The sequence below is a fragment of the Ailuropoda melanoleuca genome, chromosome 4 (genome assembly GCF_002007445.2).
Source record: "Ailuropoda melanoleuca isolate Jingjing chromosome 4, ASM200744v2, whole genome shotgun sequence".
NCBI classification, from domain to species: domain Eukaryota; kingdom Metazoa; phylum Chordata; class Mammalia; order Carnivora; family Ursidae; genus Ailuropoda; species Ailuropoda melanoleuca.
The window spans coordinates 15,956,312-15,974,303 of NC_048221.1; the positions used below are offsets into that span (position 1 = coordinate 15,956,312).

Sequence of the window (17,992 nt, forward strand, 5' to 3'; positions counted from 1 at the left end):
TGTGTGTGAGATATACGTTGTGTGTTCACAAGTGTTTACATATGCCTGCCCCTCGCAGAGACCTCAAGGCTGGGCACTGTCATTCACATGGCCCTGCCTACACCTGGGTCTTACACACCCCACCCAGAAGCCCTGGGCAGCCCCCGCCCCAGCACAGCCTGGGGACACGGTGGTGGTGTTGATTGAGTGTTTGCTGAGGCCACATCAGAGAGCCACCTGAGGTCAGGAGGCCTCCTGGGACCCGGTTTCCCCCTCCTCACCGGATACCAGGTCTATTTTTATCACTGCAGTCACTCGCCCCAAGGTCAAGGTCGCAGAAGGGAAAGGAGCTTGGGGGAGGGGGCATGCCTGGCACGCCTCCCACTGCCGCTCCCTGGGAGCCCCACCAACCTCCAGGACACACCTCTGTGCAGAGGGATAGCCTGTCCTGCCACCCTGCCATGCTTGTCCCTTCTGGCTCTTGGACTCGACTCGCAGCAGTGTTGGGACAACAGTTGTTGCTCCTGGCCCCCTGAGAGCTCTCTCACCACCAGGAAGCCTGCCGAGATCAGACTCCCAAGCCTCCTGCCCTTCACTGGCCAGCCCGACGGGGAGAGCCAGGGGAACACACGAGGGCTTCACAGTGCCCTCCTCTCACAGGGGAGTCTGTGCCAGCCTCAGATCCGGTCAGACTGGACCATGCCACCAGGGGCCTGGGGTAGCTGGACCCCAGCAGGGGGCCCGAGGGACACAAGCTTAGACTCTGGGGGTGGTTGGGGCTCAGGGAGCCAACTCCAGGGAACACTTTCCGCGAATAGTTCCTGATAGCCTACAAGGAGGGCTTCTTGTCCCATGTCACATCTGAGGAAGCCACACCTCAGAGCAGGGGACAGGATGGAGCCAACTTGGGATTGGAACCCATGTCTTGAGGGACAAGGTAGGCCCCCCTCAGGAAGAGATCACAAACAGAAGACAGTTCTGTGCAGTCGGGCTGCAGGTCTGGCTGGCCATGCAGGAGCCATGAGGAGCTGGGAGGGCTCCACTGGGCCCCTCAGCCAGCAGCCAGGGCAGCAGTGACCGGTGGCCAGCCAAGAACAGGGAGCAGGTGGGACACACGGTGCGTGCCGGTATGCAAATGCCATGGGAGTCACGGCTCTTCCTCCAAGTTTAGACTCTGAGAAAGACTTCCTGACTGGGGAAAGGCTCTGGGTCCACTGGTCATGCCCCAAGACCAATTTCCTAAGTGAACTACTCAGCCTGTGCCTCAGTTTCCCCACCTAAAAGCTGAGAGCCAACCAGCTCTGGGTCTTGACCTCCCTGGTAAGGGTGATTGTGACCCAGCCAGGGCAGGGGCCTCACTTCCCCATGCTCCCCACCCCGGTCACCCCGGGGGACTTGGCGTGGACGTGACACCCCACAGCCGAATGAGGAAGGCTTCTGTCAGGCTGCAGGGGTTGGGGTCCAGGTGGCTCCAATATTCCCCAAGGATGTGAGTGCAGGGAGAAGAGCAAAGGACAGTTTCCAAAACCACCCAGACTTTCCCTTCAGTCGTCCTGGGGAAGTCCTGCCTGATGTCTGACCACCATCCCTCTTGCTGCAGCCCCCTGATGCCTGAAGCCCCCCACCCACCCCCGGGCTTATCTGACCCCTGGACAGAAGCTTCCAACCTCAGCTCAGCGCTCACTTTCCGGAGTCTGGCCTGCCACTGGGTAGGTCCACTCTGGGACCCACTTACCTGCCCTGTCCTTCCTGCCGAAACCCAGCTCCCACACCCACCTTGATTTTGGAGGCATCAAACTCGGCTTCCTTGGGGCGCTCGGGCTCAGGCGCAGGTGGTGGTGGCGCTGGAGCGGGAGCTGCCTTCGCGGCTGCCTTGGCGTCGTCCTTCTTGGGGTCTGGCTTTTTGGGGGCCATGGGAGCTGGAAGCACTGAGAGAGGGCCTTGGAGAGAAGGAAGCAGAGAGCAGGGTAGGTGAGCTCCCTGAGGCCTGGCCTTTATCCTGTCCGGACACCTCCTGACCCCAGCCCCACCCCCCGCAGTGCACAATAGGGACAGGGCCATAAAAGGACATTGGCTAAGCCCAGGGGCTATTTTGGGGCCTGGGGAGGGCATTGTTCAGGCTCAGGAATGGGTGGGGGAAAGGGAGGGCTCTCATTCCTCCCAATCACCTGTTGGGGAGAGGGAGGGGAAGCTGGGACTGAGGCCACTGCTCAACATACACACGACCGCCTGTATGCACAGCAGCCCTCACCAGGTGATACACTGAGCAGGACCGGAAGGCTGGACCAAGTGTGTGCCGTGGTGGGGGCAGGACCGTGATTCCCTAAGGGCACCTCCTGAGTCAAACTTCCCAGCTGTGCATTGAATTCCCACGTGTCTGGGTCTGGAGTGCGGAGGAGGGGGGGGGTCTATGGCGACGGAGGGGCGTCTGCATGTGTCTGTTTCTCTACGGTGGGAGCATCTGTGCATGTCAATGTATTGTCTAGGTGTCTTCATGTTTGAGGGGGGTCCTTGTGTGCTGGCACAATGTCTGTGTGTCTGTCTGTGGGGGACGGGGACGGCCCATGCCTGTCTGTGTGTCAGCTCGGCGGGTCTGCGCCTGGGTGTTTATATGTACGCACATGTCTATGTGTATCTCCATGAGTGTGTCTGTGAGTGCTGCTTCCGTGGGTTTGTGTCTGGGTGTTAATGTGTATCTGTGTGTGAGTGTCTGGTCATGGCTCGAAGGCAGCTGCGGCCCCAGCCCAAGGGACCCCAGGAACACCGCGAGTGGCAATGGAGTGGGTGCCACTCCCCTGGGTGCAGCTATCCAGCCCAGCCCGGCAGCCTAGCGGCCCCCACAGCCCCCTCACCAGCACCCGTTTCACCCCACTTCCTATCTCCTCGCTTCCCCACACTGGCCTGTGGCCCACTTTACCGGCACAGCTCAGGGCCACCCCTCGCCAGACCCCCGTACCCACTGCCCCCTTTGCCATGTGCTCTTGCCCCTCCCCCACTTGGCTGCCCCCTCTCCCCAAGGAGGCTCATCATCTGTGTCCCACCGCCCCACACTTCCCCCTGCTGGCCCTTTCGTGGGGGAGGGGGCCCTGGGGAAGGGTCTGCATCTCTGAGGGACCTCAGGGAGCTGAGCGAGGTTTGCCCCCCGCCCCCGGTGCCCACCCCAGTGCCTGGCCTTCAGCAGTTGGCAGTGACAGAGGGCAGCCTGGCTGGGCCACCATTTACAAAAGTGGGGGAGGTGGGAAGGCTGGGGTGGCATGAGGCCCCTCTGGGCACAGATTTCTTTTTTTTTTTTTTAAAGATTTTATTTATTTATTCGACAGAGATAGAGCCAGAGAGAGAGGGAACACAAGCAGGGGGAGTGGGAGAGGAAGAAGCAGGCTCATAGCAGAAGGGCCTGATGTGGGGCTCGATCCCATAACGCTGGGATCACGCCCTGAGCCAAAGGCAGACGCTTAACCTGTGCCACCCAGGCGCCCCAAGGGCACAGATTTCTGAGAGTAAGGACATCTTGCAAGCACATTGGGCTCCCTTCCTCTCCTGGGCGTCTGTGCCGGGGGTGGGAAGGAGGTGCTCCTTGTTATTTTTAAGTGCCTGGAGCCTTTGATAGAAACTTCAGAGGCAATGCCCTCCCCTCTCCAGGCCCTGGGGGGAATTCCTGCGTGTGGAGAGGGGCTGGGGCCAGAGCCTGGAGGCAGGATTTATGGGGGGAAGGGGGCTTTACCTGGAGTCCCCCCTCCATCTTCCTCCTGAGCCCAAGTCCCTCTGATCCTACCACTCATTCTCACGGAGAGGGGGACAGCAGCCGAGGGACGGGGTCTGGCCCCCTCCTAGCTGAAACACAGGACATTCTTCCCCTCATCTGGAGGGCAGAACACCCCACATCTGGAAATCTGACAACATCCGGTGCTGGGGGGAGGCAAGTTTTTCACTTTCCTTCCAGATGTTTGGCAAGAGTATTGAGAAAAAAAGGGGTGGGGGGAGGGTCCACAGAGACGAGCCAGAAATACCACAAGAGAACACAGCCAGAGGGGGACACACAGAGAGAGAGGCCTCTGGGCAGCCCCATTGCCCAGGCCCACTGGCCCTTGAGACAACTGACTCTGGATGTCCCATGGGGACTCCGGCCACCCACAGCCACAGCCAAAGACATTACCCAATCCCCTTTCATTCATCATGGGTGAAACCAAGGCCCAGGGCAGAGGACACACTCAGGGTCACCCAGACTTCTGATCTCATTGCTTTCATCCACACATTACTGCCACGCCTCAGACACCACCCGACGGCAGCTTGAACGGGGGTCGGTGAGTGACCCTGGCCTCCCGGCCTCTGCGGCCAGGTCTTCGCTATGGGGCGGGCAGGCTCTTGCAGCCAGTCAGCGCTGCCACCTCTGCCTGGGGGAGTGTGGTGGGGAGGTGGGGGGAAGGGTGTCTCGGTCACCTTTCCTCCTGCACAGGGCAGATGTGGTCCCGCAGTGGGGACCCCGCGCACCCAGGACTCAGATGCAGAGGCTGGGGCTGGGTCTTTGACCGGCTGAGCTCCAGTTCCTGGGAGCAACGGAGCCCCAGGGCTCGCCCTGCGGGACTGCTCTCAACCGAGAACTAATGCCCAGCCCCCTCTACTGCCAGCAGGCTAGGCTGTTGAGGCCAGAAGCAAGGCAGGGGGTGGGCAGGTGGGCAAGCAGGGAGCAGGGGGTGGGGCCTGATAAGAGGGAGGGGCAGGCGGTGGGCAGTAAGGGCTGGCCACACTAAGGCTTGGCTCTCGTCTCTCCCCGGAGTCCCAGCCTGAGCTCTGTGCCCCTCAGGAATGACAGCCAGCAGGCAAGATCCAGGCAGGGCCTGAGGGCTCTGGAGAGCCTGGGGGCAGGGGCAGGGGTCTGGATGCTAGTACGCCTTTGGTTCCTCCAGCTCCAACGTCTGAGTGGTGACCCAGTCCGATGCAGGCTCACAAGTCCGACATTCCAGAACCCCCTCTCTCCCTAGCCAAGGAGAATACTGGGGAAGATGTGAGCCCTGACTTCTGAGGGGCCCACGGATCGAGGCGGAAGACCGTTGGCCACACTCGCCTCCTTCTAGGTTATTTCCAGCCCCGATACCTTTGCATAGGCTGTTTTTTTTTCCCTGGTACCCTTGTCTGGGACCCTGGCCATGGCTTGCTCCTGGTCATCCCCTGGTCTCGGTGATACGTCACCTCCTCTGAGAGGCCTCCCTAGACTAGCCAGGACCTGCTCCCTCTGCCTTGTCTCTCACCCTGACTCCCCAACGCTGTGCACCCTGAAACGAACCTGTTTCTTGGTTATTTTGTTTCTATGTGGATCCCCTCCATCCCATGAGTGTCAGCTGGCACGGACAAGTTTTTGTTGTCCCATATCTATATATCCCCAGAGTCTACAGCAGACCCTAGTACACAGTAGGCACTCAGTAAATGTTGGATGAGCAAATGTCCCAAACATCTCAATTTACCCATTTCTCGCAGGGGGACTGGGACCCATTGTCAAACTCCATCCACGGCGTGGGGTCAGGGGAGATGGGGGGGTGTTGCTGGCAGACCAGCTAGAGTCTGGGTCACTGCAAGGGGCACTCCCAGACAGCACCGCAGCCAGCAGCTGCTGCCACCTCAACCCGGGTCTGCTCTGCGTGCCCCTCCCACCCCCTGGCTGAGGTTCTTCTCAATAGTCTGAGAAGGCCGGGTGACCCCATGGTCCCTACAATGCTTTGGCCATAAGGACCAGCCAGCAGGGGGCGTAAAAGGGATAGAAACCAGCCTTCAGATCCAAACCCAAACCCCAGAACCAGGATCCCAGCCCAGAACCCAGAGTCCAGACCTGGAACCTGGAACTCCAAACTCAGGTCTCAGGATCTGAATCCCAAACTTAGAACCTGGAAACTGACCCCACTCCAGGGACCCAGACTTTAAAACCCTGGGTGCCAAACCCAGACCTTAAATCCTAGGCCGAGGACCAGGACCCTAAACCCAGAGTCCAGATCCAGGACTCAAGACCCAGGACCCAGGACCCAGGACCCAGGACAGGGACTGCTTGCGTTCCAGACTGGCACTGCCTATGGCTCTGTGTCGACAAGGGCTGGGAAGGGAGGAGGGTAAACTCTTGGCAAACAGCAGGGTGAGTGCTTGGCAGACCTTCCTTGTAGTGTTCCTCTGAGGGGCATGAGGACTGTCCCTCATCCTGTTGGAGCCAATTTGGGGAGCTCAGAATATGGTGGCCACGTGGAGGGGGTGGCGGAGGGTGACGGGAGGGAGGGACGGCTAAGGCCTGCCCATCCTTTGGGCCCAGGAGCCAGAGGCAGGGAAGGAGGGTCGGGCTCTTGTCCCCCTGGCCGCAGGCTCCACAGGCTGCCCTAGCCCGCCCCAGACCGCCCCTCCTGGCCCGAGGCCTCGGGGCTGGGATGCAGGCCCACACTTCCCGGAGGAGTCGAGAACGCGGCCTGGGCCAGACCCAGAGCCTTAGAAGTAGGTCAAGTGTTGCTGTGTAGCAGGTCCTGGGGACCCCGTCCAGGCGTGGGCAGGCCCGTGGGCGGCAGCTCACCCACCAGGGCACACACGTGTATGCACACAGATGTGAACCCACCGCCACACGGTGGGTGCCCATAAGCACGGACCCCACGCAGGGCCCTCAGCGCCCCCCCCCAGCTGCACCGATGGGGGCATTGAAGCCCCAAGAGGGGCAGGAGCTGCCCAGCAACTCTGGCCAGAAGCGGCACGAGGCAGCCACGAGGACGAGGAGGAGAGGAATTTCTGCACCATCCCACGGTCCTAGATCCTTGGGTGAAAGTCTGACTCCAAGGAGGACTTCCCAGCAGGGCTGCCGTGCCACCAACAGGATGTGGCCTGCTTCCCGGAGCATAGCTCCAGGCCTTGGAAGACGGGAAGGAGTGGCCAAGGGGGAGGCAGGAGACTCCTTATGCTCTCGTGACCCAGGCCGGTCCTGGCTCCTCTGGGTCTCCATTTCCCCATCTGTATAATGGCCATGGGTATGGCGAGGTGACAGTCACAGCCCAGGCGCCCCAGCCCATCCTCGCCACCCCCACACCACACACAGACAACTCTGTCCTCCGCAGGCCAAATACAACCCTCCGGCCCCTCCCTCTGCCCACTGTGCTGACGGGGACCAGATGCTCCAACCTTGTGGTTCTGGGGTGGGGGTGGCAGGACCCAGCGGGCTGGCAGGCAAGCCCTGGGTTTGGCCCAGGGACCTATAATCAGCTCCTGCCCCTCTGATCCCTGCCCAGGACTGACGCTTGGGGCTGTGGTGTCCTGGCCGGCTGTGGCCACGGCCGCTATATTTGGGAGCCCAATTGAGCATGAGGGAGGGGTGGGCAGGCAGGAGCCTCCAGGGACCAGTGCCTCATGGGAGGACAGGACAGGGGACACTGTTGGCCAGGCTTGGTCCTCCACAGAAGGAGGGTGTAGCCCTGACTTTAGGGGTCCTGTCTGAAGGGCATGCTCTGTTCTCAGGGTCCCGGCCTGGGGGACATCGGCCCTGTCCTCCGTGGCAGGTTCTAAGGAGGTAGACCGAAAATGTGTCCGGGAATAGTGAACCCCTTATTTAGTCCAAAGAGTCAGACTGTAAGTTGGGGCCAGGCATCCTGAGCGTATGGGAAAGGGGTGGGGGCTGACGTGGGTGACAGGAGTGGAAAGGCTCTCAAGGGGTGAGTTTGGGCGTAGAGGGGTCTCAGATGGGAGGGACGGGAAGAGGGGTGCCAATGTGCTGAGCCGAAGAATGGAGAACACAAGGGCTCGAGGCAGGGGTCCGAGGGAATGGGGTGAGGTGCCACCCAGCCCCTCCCCAGCGTGGCCTGCGGCCTCCCTGAACTGCCCTGGACATTCCCGCCACTGGGCCAAACCCTGTACACTCCTACCAGCAGTTTCCCAAAAAGCAAATATTTATTGTCCTTGGAAGAAAAAAAAAAGAGTCCCCTTTTAGGATCAGGGTCTGGGAGCTGCTACTGAGGCTTGCAGGGGTTCAGCGGCGGCCCGAGATGACCAAAAGCCCCACCAAGACAGACTGAGGCTGGAGGAAGGAGGCTGGGGCCGAAGCTGGCCTCAGAAGAGAGGGGTCGTGGCCGGCCCAGGCTGCGGGGCAGGGGGCTCTGGCCCGGGCCCATTTCCCCGAGGCTTCCCCAGAAGAGGTCTGAGGGTGGACTGACCCTGTCACACGGCAGGAGGTGTGAATGTGTATGGAGATGTGTGCCGTCTCGTGCGCTCACGTGTGTCCCACGAGGCTGTGAGCCCACGTGTGTGTGAGCATGGCCGGGGGCTCCTGGCTCTGTGTGCGTGGCCATCTGCGAGACTGTTCATCGGTTGGCACGGGGCGGGGTGGGGGCATGTGGACACAACCTCTGTTGAATGGCCAATTCAGTCAAAAATGAGAGTAAATTTAGCAGGGGAAAAAAAAAACCCTGTCAGTCAGACGAGGAGTCTGAATTGGGTGGTTGTTTGACTGGATGGACCAACTGTCTCAGGCAAACAGTCCCTGCTGGCGGGAGGAGGAACGGGCTGCCCTCCCCACCGGGGCCTGTGTAGGGAAACTGGAGACGGGGACCCCCACCGGCCAGAGGTGAGACCAGAGATGGGGACAGATTCAGACACAGGGAAGGGAGGGTCACGAGGCCAGCCAGAGACAAAGAGAGCTCCCAGCGCCCGCAGACAAGGTGTGCACGCGCATGGCCCTCTGGCCCAGGCTTTCAGCTCTGAGCCAAGGAGTAGGCAGAGTCAGCCTTGCCCCCCGGCAGCCCAAAGTGGACAAGAAGGGGGCACCAGACCAGAAGGCGGGAAGAGAGGGTGGGCCGGTACAGTCACGGCAGAGGGGGCAGTGGCTGGCACGTGGACAGGGCAAGGGACAGGGATGGCAGTGGTGAAGGTGAGGGCAGCAGGGTGACAAGGGGGGGCTGGTGGTGATGGCAGAAGAGGCCGTGGTGCCCAGGAGGGCCTCCCTCCCTGTCCGCTTGCTGGGGTGGCCCCATGAGACCCAGGGCTGTCCCCACCCCGCTCTACTCAGCACCAGCTGTGTCCTCGCCTCCAGTGGCCACACAAACACCCTCTGTGGCCCAGGGTGTGGAACTGCATTAAAAATGGCCCAAGCCCCCAGCCAGGAATAGTTAGGGTCAATTCCAGTACCTGCTAGTGTGGGTATTTATATATCCCCCCCCCCCGTCTAAAACAGCACACACACACACACACACACACACGCACGCACACACACTCAGAAATACCAGGGTCAGGCTGACCTGCTCCTGCTATGTGTCTGTGTCTGTCCGAAGACACTCACTGGGCCCTGGACACTCCCCTCACCACCTGGTCTCTTTTCACCAACATGAGGGCCAACAGGAATCCCACTGACGTGTGTGTGCACACACGCCAACATCCCCTGCCTATGGGAGCTTGCACCAAGAGCAACCACACGTCCTTGCACACACCTTTAAACATAAATCTTCATGCAACATAGATGGCTTTGCACAAATGTGTATACACACGTGTGCGTGCCTGTGCGCACACATTCACACACTTGCTCACACGTGCCCTTTGCATGCATATGTACACACATTCGCATGCCTTTGCACACGCACACACCTAGCACATCACACTTCCGAGCTCACCAGTACAGAAAGAGCTCAGGGTGGGAATTAGGAGCACTGGGAAGGAGGAGAGACCAGAGAAATCAGGGAACCGTAGCAGGCCCGTCTGGGGAGGTCCGGGAGCTTATGTGAGTACATGTGAGTGTGATCGTGAATGTATGTGTCCAGGTGTTTGGGACCTTTCCACTGCCTCCTCCCCGGCCCCCTTGAGAGCCATCCTCCACCCCCCACACTGTTCACAGAGGGAATATAGGGGCCAGAGCACAGCAGCTGGGCCTGGAGAGGTCAGCGTCCCCAGGTTTGGGGCTCGCAAGCCTTAGCATCTGTGTTATTCTTGGCATGCTCAGGCCAGATAAGCATGGGGGTCAGAGCTCGGCTCTCGTGGGAAAGGACTCTCTGGAAGTCTCCCGACCCATTCCTTTCCCAGATCCTGGACCCCAGGGCAGGCAGGGGTGGGGGCAAAGGGAAAGAGGGGTGGCTGAGGGACAGGCAAGTCTCCATCAGGCTGGCCCTGAGGGCTGGGTGGCGGGGGCCGGCAGACGCCCAGGACTATGGAGTGACCCCTCAAACCAGCCCCGGGACGTCCAAGTACAGGGCCTGGAGCCCATGGAGAGGGGCAATGCCAGGCCCCCAGCTCTCCGCAGCAGCCGGACTGGAGCCCCTCAGGACTAATGAAGAAGCTACTTTAGAGAGATGGTTGGAATGTTAGGGGACCTCAAAGCATCATGCCCCATTAATAGCAGATCGTGAAGTGCTGTCCTGGGATTAGTTATCTGTTCCCCATCTCATTGCTGACTTCCTGGAGCCTCTTCCCCTCCAGAGACCTCAGGGTACACATTCGCACCGTGGGGTGGGGTCTTGGGTCAGCTCGGAAGGCATGCAGTCCCCCTAACACAGTCAGAAGGAGGCATGCTTGGGCCAGAGTCTCCTCCCTCCCCCAACTGCACCAACCTTTGCCCCCAGCCCAGGTCTCAGGCCCTTGCAGAAGGCTGGGGTTTGTCTGCTGGAGCTTGGAGCTCAGAGCCGGGTCAACAAGGGAACAATCAGCCGGAATTCTTCGGGAATACAGGGCTCATCCAAGGCTGCAGATAAGCAAGGAGGAGCTGGGGGGCCTTCTGTGACCCCGGGAGCCTGGCCTGACAGCAAGCCCCGCCCCTCTGAAGAGGGGCCCTGCCTTCAGGAGTTCTGGCCCCTGGGGGATAAGCTGGCCCCTCCCGCAGCCCAGCCCCATCTATCTGCACGCTCCCATCCCAGCCTGGTCCTCTAATGGCTGCAGCAGTCTGGGGTCAGTGACCATGGAGAGGAATCATTGATTGCGGCTGCCAAGAGCCCTCGCCACCTCCGGCCCTGCATGCCTGCCCTTGGGGTCCAGAGAAAGGACATGCCAGTTTCCCCACCCTCATCACCCCCATGAGGACAGCAGCCACAGGGGCAGTGTGGTTGGCCTGCACTAGAGAACTGGGGGGCACCCTCCCCGCAGCCCCCCGCCTCCCAGGCTTCTGTCTCCCTTTTGGGAGTTGGGCTCCAGTTACCTCCAGCTTGACCCTCAGGCTGGGATCTGAGCTTTTTCCTCACTCCTGAGGAGGCAGGGGACCCCCGGAGACGGAACGGCGTTCTACGTGACTTCGGGCAGCCCTCCCTGGTTCTAGCCAGCTGCCAGGGCCCCTCCAGCTCTGCGGACGTCTTCGATTTATGCATAGCCACTCTCCTGTTATCTCTGGAACCCCCTCCAAGGTGGCCACCCACTGGTCCCCAGTTGGGGCCCTTCAGCCTCTTCCACAGCCAACCGGGCCGGGGGTGTTGGGAAGACCTGGGTACTTGGCCTGAATGAGCTTGGTGACCTCTGGCACGCCATTGCCCCTCTCTGGACATCACTCTCCCACACACAGTTTTATAAACTTCCCCAAGTGCTTCCCCTTTCTGGCCAGTTCAGCCAACGTCCACGGCGCCTCTGGGCCAGGCTCTGTGCCGGGCGCTGGAGAGCTGGACAGACACAGTCCTGGTCCCAGCCCGAGATGTTCCCAGCGTCATTGCCAACTCATTGCTTCACCCAGCTAGTGTTGTCTGAGGCATGAGAGGAAACTGAGGCCCAGAGAGATGGCCCAGCCGTCCTCAAATAGCCCAGCCTGACCAAGGACCACCCACATAGAGCATCCCTCCAATCCAAGCAGGGCCCAGTATCACGACCTAGGGGTCCCCGACCCTAGGTCTCCCCACCACAGCCCCCAGCCAGGACCCAGTGTCTGAGCTAACCCCCTTTCCTCTGCCTCTTCCTTCCTGGCCCCCTGTCCCTTCAAACCGCAAGGCCCAGCCGGCCTCTGGAACGCGTGCCCAGGACCTCGGTGATATTTTGAGTTTAAGAAAACTTTGCAGTCGGCAGGAGCTCTTAAAAGTTATAAATAGCAGCAGCGGGAGCCCATGCTGGGAGAGGCGGAAACACGTGTCAAACACGCCTGGGAGGGGGGTATTCCGAGGCGCAGACAACCCCCCCCCCCAGGGACCCACCAGGCTTCAGGCGATTTTACAACCACTGGAGCGGGAAGTCACACCCCACCGGGAAGGCGTCTGGGAAAGGAGACTCCGTTCTCGCCCCCCCCCACCAGGGTCCCAAGAGGTTGGCCAGGTTGCCCAGGCATGTGGGGACGCTGTCGAAAGGCATCTGGGCTGGGAGGGCTTGCACCTACCTTCCCCTCCCCACCACCAGTTCCCCACTCAGCTGCCCAGCATGGGAACCCTAGGGCTCAGAGGAGTCTGGGAGCATGCCCGCACTACCTCCAGCCAACACAGGCGGGATGGGGTGGGGTGGGGTGGGGATGGGTAAGCCTGGAGTGAAGAAGGGACCATTCCAAGGTCACGTGGGAACTGGGTGGCACACAGACCCCCAAGCCATGGTTCTTCCCACTGAACAAATGCCGCCACTGCCTCCCTTCCTGATACCCAACCCGCTCTGGTTAAGCAGAGTTAGAAGCCTGAAGATAGCATGAATGCAAGAGAGGACAAGGGACTCCCTCCACCGCGGTGGGAGGCGCACTCACGCCCACCCCAAGGCCAGGTGTGAGGTCTTAGGCTTGCCTTGAAGGCTATGGGATTTGAGGACCTGCTCTCAGAAGCCTGGTGTGACAAGACACAACCATGAAGCCCCCCTTGATTTTCTCAACTGCTCTGCAGTGTTCATGGGCGACAATCGTTACTCCGACAACGGAGAGGTCCGGAAACTGAGGCACATCTGAGACCATCCCCACCCCACCCCCACCCAGCAGGTCTGGGGGCGGCAGCCAGACCTGGCGTCCAGGCGCTCTGAACCTCAGGGAGCCCCAAAGGGTTTATGGGGCTCCCAATGAATGGGCCTGTTGAGCTCAGAGGGGGCCGGGCCCGAGTAAACACGACTGGGTCTGAGCTGCCATTCTCCCCCTGCCTCCTTCCCCAGGACCCAGGACCAAAATACAACTTCCTGTCCCCGGAGCTGAGGGCCAGACTCGCCCCTCAGAGCCCTGGGCTGGGGCTCACTGCAGGAACACAGCCTGGCCCACATTGGCGGCCCCTGTGGGGAGAGTGGACTTCAGGTTTTCAGATTCACAGGTCTGCATCCAAGCCCTGAGTGTCTGGGCCCTTGATGGAGCCCCTTCGAAACTTGAACTGCCCATCTGTTAATGGCAGATCAGGAAACCAAGGTCATGAGCAGGAAGGGGACCCACAGGTAAGGGCAGAACAGGCCCCATTTCCTGGCCAGCAAGGGTGGAACAGAGGGAAGAGCAAGGGGGTGTGTGGGGGCTCAGAGGAGGGAGAGGCTGCACGAATGGAGGGTCAGGGAGTAATAAGCTTGAGAGAAAGCAGAGGAGCTCCTTCCCCTTGGACGCTGTTGCCCACTGACCAGTCAAGCTGAAATCTGGTCCCCCACTGGCGCTGGTCACAGAATGGCCTATCCACCCAGGGCCCACCCCCCTTGGAGCTGTACCCCGTACATGCTTGTTTGTCATAGCCTCATGCCAGGGCCCCGGCCAGCCCAGTCTACTCCCTCAGCCTCACCTCCCACCTGGAGGCCAGGGAGGGACAAGCTCTCTGCCTCCCTTTCCAGCCTGTGAACATACTAGAAAGTCCTTTGGAAACTGTAAAGTACGGTACTCTCCCCAGGAGCCTGGAAGAGCTGGGGAAGGGCCGCCCCCGGGGATGGGGGCCCCAGGAACGTGCCCCTGCTGCTGGAGGTCGGTTTGGGGCCAGCCGCCTCACGTGCTGGGCCCTGGGGGCTCCGGCTGGAATGTGCTGAGCAGCAGCTGCCACGTGAATCATTACACCTCGTCAGGCTGAGCCTGGGACTTCCAGACCCAAACCAGCTCAGGCTGGGCTCAGGCAGAAGGGCAGCGGGCAGCCAGGGTCTCCAGGTGCTGGGGTGAGGGGCCAGGGCCTTGCACGGCCTCTTCTACTCTGTCTGTCTGCATCCTCACTCTCGATGTCTGGACCCTCTGGTTAAGCAGAGTTGGAAGCCTGTGGGCAAGGAGTCAGATACGGAGTGGCTAGGGGGCTGCAGGGTTAGGACAAGGGCTGGGTGGAATGAGTGTCCCCACGTGTCCCCGGCCCAGGGAAGGCTCAGCACCCAGGACTGAGAGGGGAGGCCTTCTCAGGTCTCAGTTTTTCCGCCTGTGGCCTGGGTACGAACTACCTTCAGCCTCCATCTGATTTCTTCAGGTGCCCCAAACTTGAATGAAATCATTCACGGGAGGGGTTGTGTTCATACCGCATGGGGGCCTGACATTTCTGAGATGTGGGAAAGCCAGGAGGGGCAGACAGGGACACAGGAACAGAGAGAAGGAGAGTTAGCCGGAGACAGGCTTGGCAGGGCCAGGAGAGGACCACGGAGGCACAGAGACACCGGAGGGGCCCAGGTGGCCTGGGCGGTGGGCAGGCACACCCATGGAGATGGGGGAGGGCCCAGCTCAGGGCGCTGAACACTGGTACCCTTGGACCTGCCTCTGCTCCCCCACCAGGGGTCTGGGACAAAGTCCTAGGCTGGTGCAGAGCTTGGTAAAAAATAATTAATTTTTCTTTTCAAGTGAAAGCTTTCACTCAAGCCTTTTCCTGTCCGTAGCAGCAACAGCCTTGCTTAGACCCGAGCCGCAGAAGGTGCTAGGAAAATCCATGGCCTCTCCATGGTCAACCTGAGTCTGCTCTGAGTCTCCAGGCCCTGCTTGGAAGACCTTGTGGGCTCCAGGTGAGTGGGGTGCAAGGCAACGCTGGGACCCGAGTGCAGCTGGGAGGGGCAAGGCCATGGTACCCCATTGTGTGTGTGTGGGTACACCTGTGTCGGGCTACGGGTCACATAAGGCATGCCTGCGTGGAGATGTCTGTGGTCCTGGCATTACTGTAGCAAGGGGTCTGTGACGGAAGCCCACACCTCCAGGCACCCCAGGAGTGCTCCCTGCCTTGGACAGAGCCCCTAGGTCCCCCTGTGCCCCCAGCTTGCCTCCCTTTGCCTTCCTGAGAGGTGAGAAAACCAGGCTTCCTGCTGCAAGGGGAGGGGGCTGCCCGACCAGCTGCTCAGGGGGCCTCCAGTGACTCATCCGGGTTGGGGGGTGTTTATGAGCAGCCGAAAGGGCTGTAAAAGTGGCACCTCGGTTCACTTCTGGCCTGGCCATCCCCTCCCCGACCAGCCCCTTGCCTTGAAAAGCTTCCAGAGGGGCCTGGAACCAGAGAAAGGTCTGGGAATGAGGCTTGGTGGAGGCTCAGCCTGGGGTCAGGGTTCAGCCAGGGGTTAGAGGTCAGACTGGGATAAAGACTCCACAGGGGGTAAAGCTCAGTCTGGGATTAGGGTTGAGAATGGGATTCAAGCTGACTTTGGGACTAAAGTTGGGGGATGAACTGTTGAGGGTTTGCAGGCCAGTTTTCCCAGAGAGCCCCCAGAATGGGACAAAGGGTTTTCTGAGGGACTGAGGCCAGGCTGCAGAGCTGAGAACGGAGTCTCTGTCTTTCCTTTTTGAGTCTGGTGCCCACCCTGGCCCTAAGGTCTGTATAGCTTGGCCAGAGCCCTACTCACAGCAGCAGAGTCCAGTTTACGGCCACTGGGCCAGGGTCCAGACCCTGCTTCAGCTCTGAGCTCCAGTGATCACCTTGGCTCTTCCTCCTAGGCCCCCATTAGAGAGGGGAGTCCCCATAGAAGACTCCCTCCCCCAATCAGGTCTTTTCAAATGCCGTTGAAACTGACCTGAAACTGACCAGAAACTGACCCTTGGGGCCCTGGGGCTTGTCTGACAAAGAGGGCAGGCTGGCTCTGCCAGGCACTAAGGTGCTACCAGTTAATGTGTGACACCCAATCCCCATGGTGGCACTTTAACCAGAGGCCGGGAGGTGCCTTAGGGGATCAGCCTCATGCAACAGTGGTGGAATATCCAACAGGGACCTCTGGGGTGAGGCACATGGGTTATGGCTAGAGGAACCCCCTTAAGGGGCCCACAGCCCATCCGAACCCTCTCTGCAGCCCTACCCACAACCCACCCTGGTCCTCCCCAGTACAAATATTGTTTGTTTCCCAATCTCAAGCTTTCCGGTATCAGATCTGAGGACTACCTACATCAGTCCCCAGTTTTACCCCAGTTGCCCCAATCCCTCCATGAATGTTCTTTTCCTATCTCCACAGGGCAGGGCCAATCAGTCATAAAACCATAAACCAGAGCAGAAACAGGCTTAGAAACAGAGACATAAAAGAGAGACCATCAAAATGGAACACTGAAGAACCACAAATGTTCTTTAGGTGCCCACTCCGGGCACCTGAGCCTCTGTCCATGTTCCCAAGTAACCCACACACCATAGGAGGTAGCCCCCAAATCACAGCCCCCCCCCAGGAGTGGTGGAGATGGGGTCACAAGGAGGGAAGGATGTTCTTTACACCAGGCAGAGAAGCATGATTCCCAGCAAAACAAACCCCAAAGGCAAGGGCAGGGGAGTGAAAATGGGGAGCAGGCCAGGAGTCTAGTGCACAGTACCTGTTGGGGAGTCACCTCCGGAGGAAATTGCTCAAACAGCACAGTCCGTAATGACCAGGACAAGAAACTTGAGGGTAGTGGGGCAAGGAGGAGGGTGTGGCCACAGACTCCTAAGAAAGAAGACAGCTCTGGGGTCCAGGATAGGAGATAGGTGAGTTTGGGTCTGGAGAAGGGTGGGCTGCCAGGAAAGCTGGCTAGAGCTGGATTCCAGTGGCTTTAGGGGTTAGGCTTGCAGATCCATTCACAGGGATGGTAGGGGCTACAAAAACAGGCCATCCCTGAGATGGGGTGGGGGCTGGTTTGGGGGCTGTGAGGAGCTCCATTTCCACAGGCTGAGTCTGGGGAGCCCACAGAGCCCATGGGTCTGGACACTCACCCTCTGCAGCACTAAAACAGTAAATTAAAAGTGCCCTTTGAATCAGCTGGTCAAGTCCCCGTTTTACAGATGAGGAAACTGAGGCCCAGACAGCAGGAAGTCGTCTTGCCCAGGATACACAACCGGTAAGTCGGTGAGCAGGGACTGCCACTTCGCCCAGATAATATCTCCAAGGGCCCCAACAGTCACATTAGCTTCCTCCTGACCATCCTTAAAGCCCTCCGCTCCAAGCATCCCAGGCCTTCCCAGCATCTCAGCTTCTCTGCGTGATACTGAAAGGTGGCAGGCTTGGGGTTTGAGACCCCCTTCCTCTTAGCGCTACAGCGTCCCCCCACAGCCGGAGCACGTAACCCCGCCCCCCCGCCCCTGCCCCCAAAGACTCCTCCCGCTCTTCCCCCAAGTTGAGGGTCCCCAGTGGACCAGAGGCCGCCAGGCGTGTTTGGGGGTGTGAAGGGGTGGAGAAGGAGGCGGGCCTCGGGAGTGGGGGTCCCGGCTGAGCCCCGGGTCTTGCAGCCTGGAGCAGCCCGGGGTGGAGTCCGGGGCGGAGCTGGAAAGGCCGGGCCGGCGTCTGGAAGGGTCCAGACTCTGAGACACCCGGACCTGGGGAGGGACTAGGGAGGGTGGGAGAGGGACGTGAGCCCCGAGACGCGGACAGGGGGGAGGCGGGTCTAGAGCACCGCGGACCTACCCACTCGGGAGTTCCCGAGGCTGGGGGTCCAGGCGAGGGCGGGGCGGAGCCGGAGGGCGGTGGCGGCGGAGCCAGGCGCGGGGCTGGCGGCCCAGCAGCCTCCCCAGGGACCCGGGTCCAACCCGAGCGGGAGTCGCGCGGGCGCACACACAGCGCCGCGGGCCGGGGCGCGCGGGGTACCTCCGGTGAAGAGGTCCTGCTTCACGGCTGAGCGCCCCTATTCACCGGCCCCGGCAGGCCGATCAGAAAAAATAACGTCTGTGCTTCCCAGAGAAGAGAATGGAGCGGCGGCAGCGTCCCGGGCAACGTTCCCGGGCCCCGATGTCAGAGCTCCCTTGGCCCCGTCCCCTCCACACTCACATCCCGCCGCTGGCGACCCGGGGCG

The 17,992-nt window shown here is 60.4% G+C and overlaps 1 protein-coding gene across 1 annotated transcript in view; it reads right to left on the minus strand.

The window, feature by feature from the left end:
- MYL3 (myosin light chain 3) overlaps nt 1-1,977 on the minus strand; it is a 4,451-nt gene extending 2,474 nt beyond the window's left edge. The window contains exon 1 of the mRNA XM_034657202.1: nt 1,756-1,977. Coding sequence (XP_034513093.1) covers nt 1,756-1,893 — 138 coding nt within the window. The 5' untranslated portion in view covers nt 1,894-1,977. The remainder of the gene's footprint in view (nt 1-1,755) is intronic.
- Between the last annotated feature and the right edge of the window lie 16,015 nt (nt 1,978-17,992).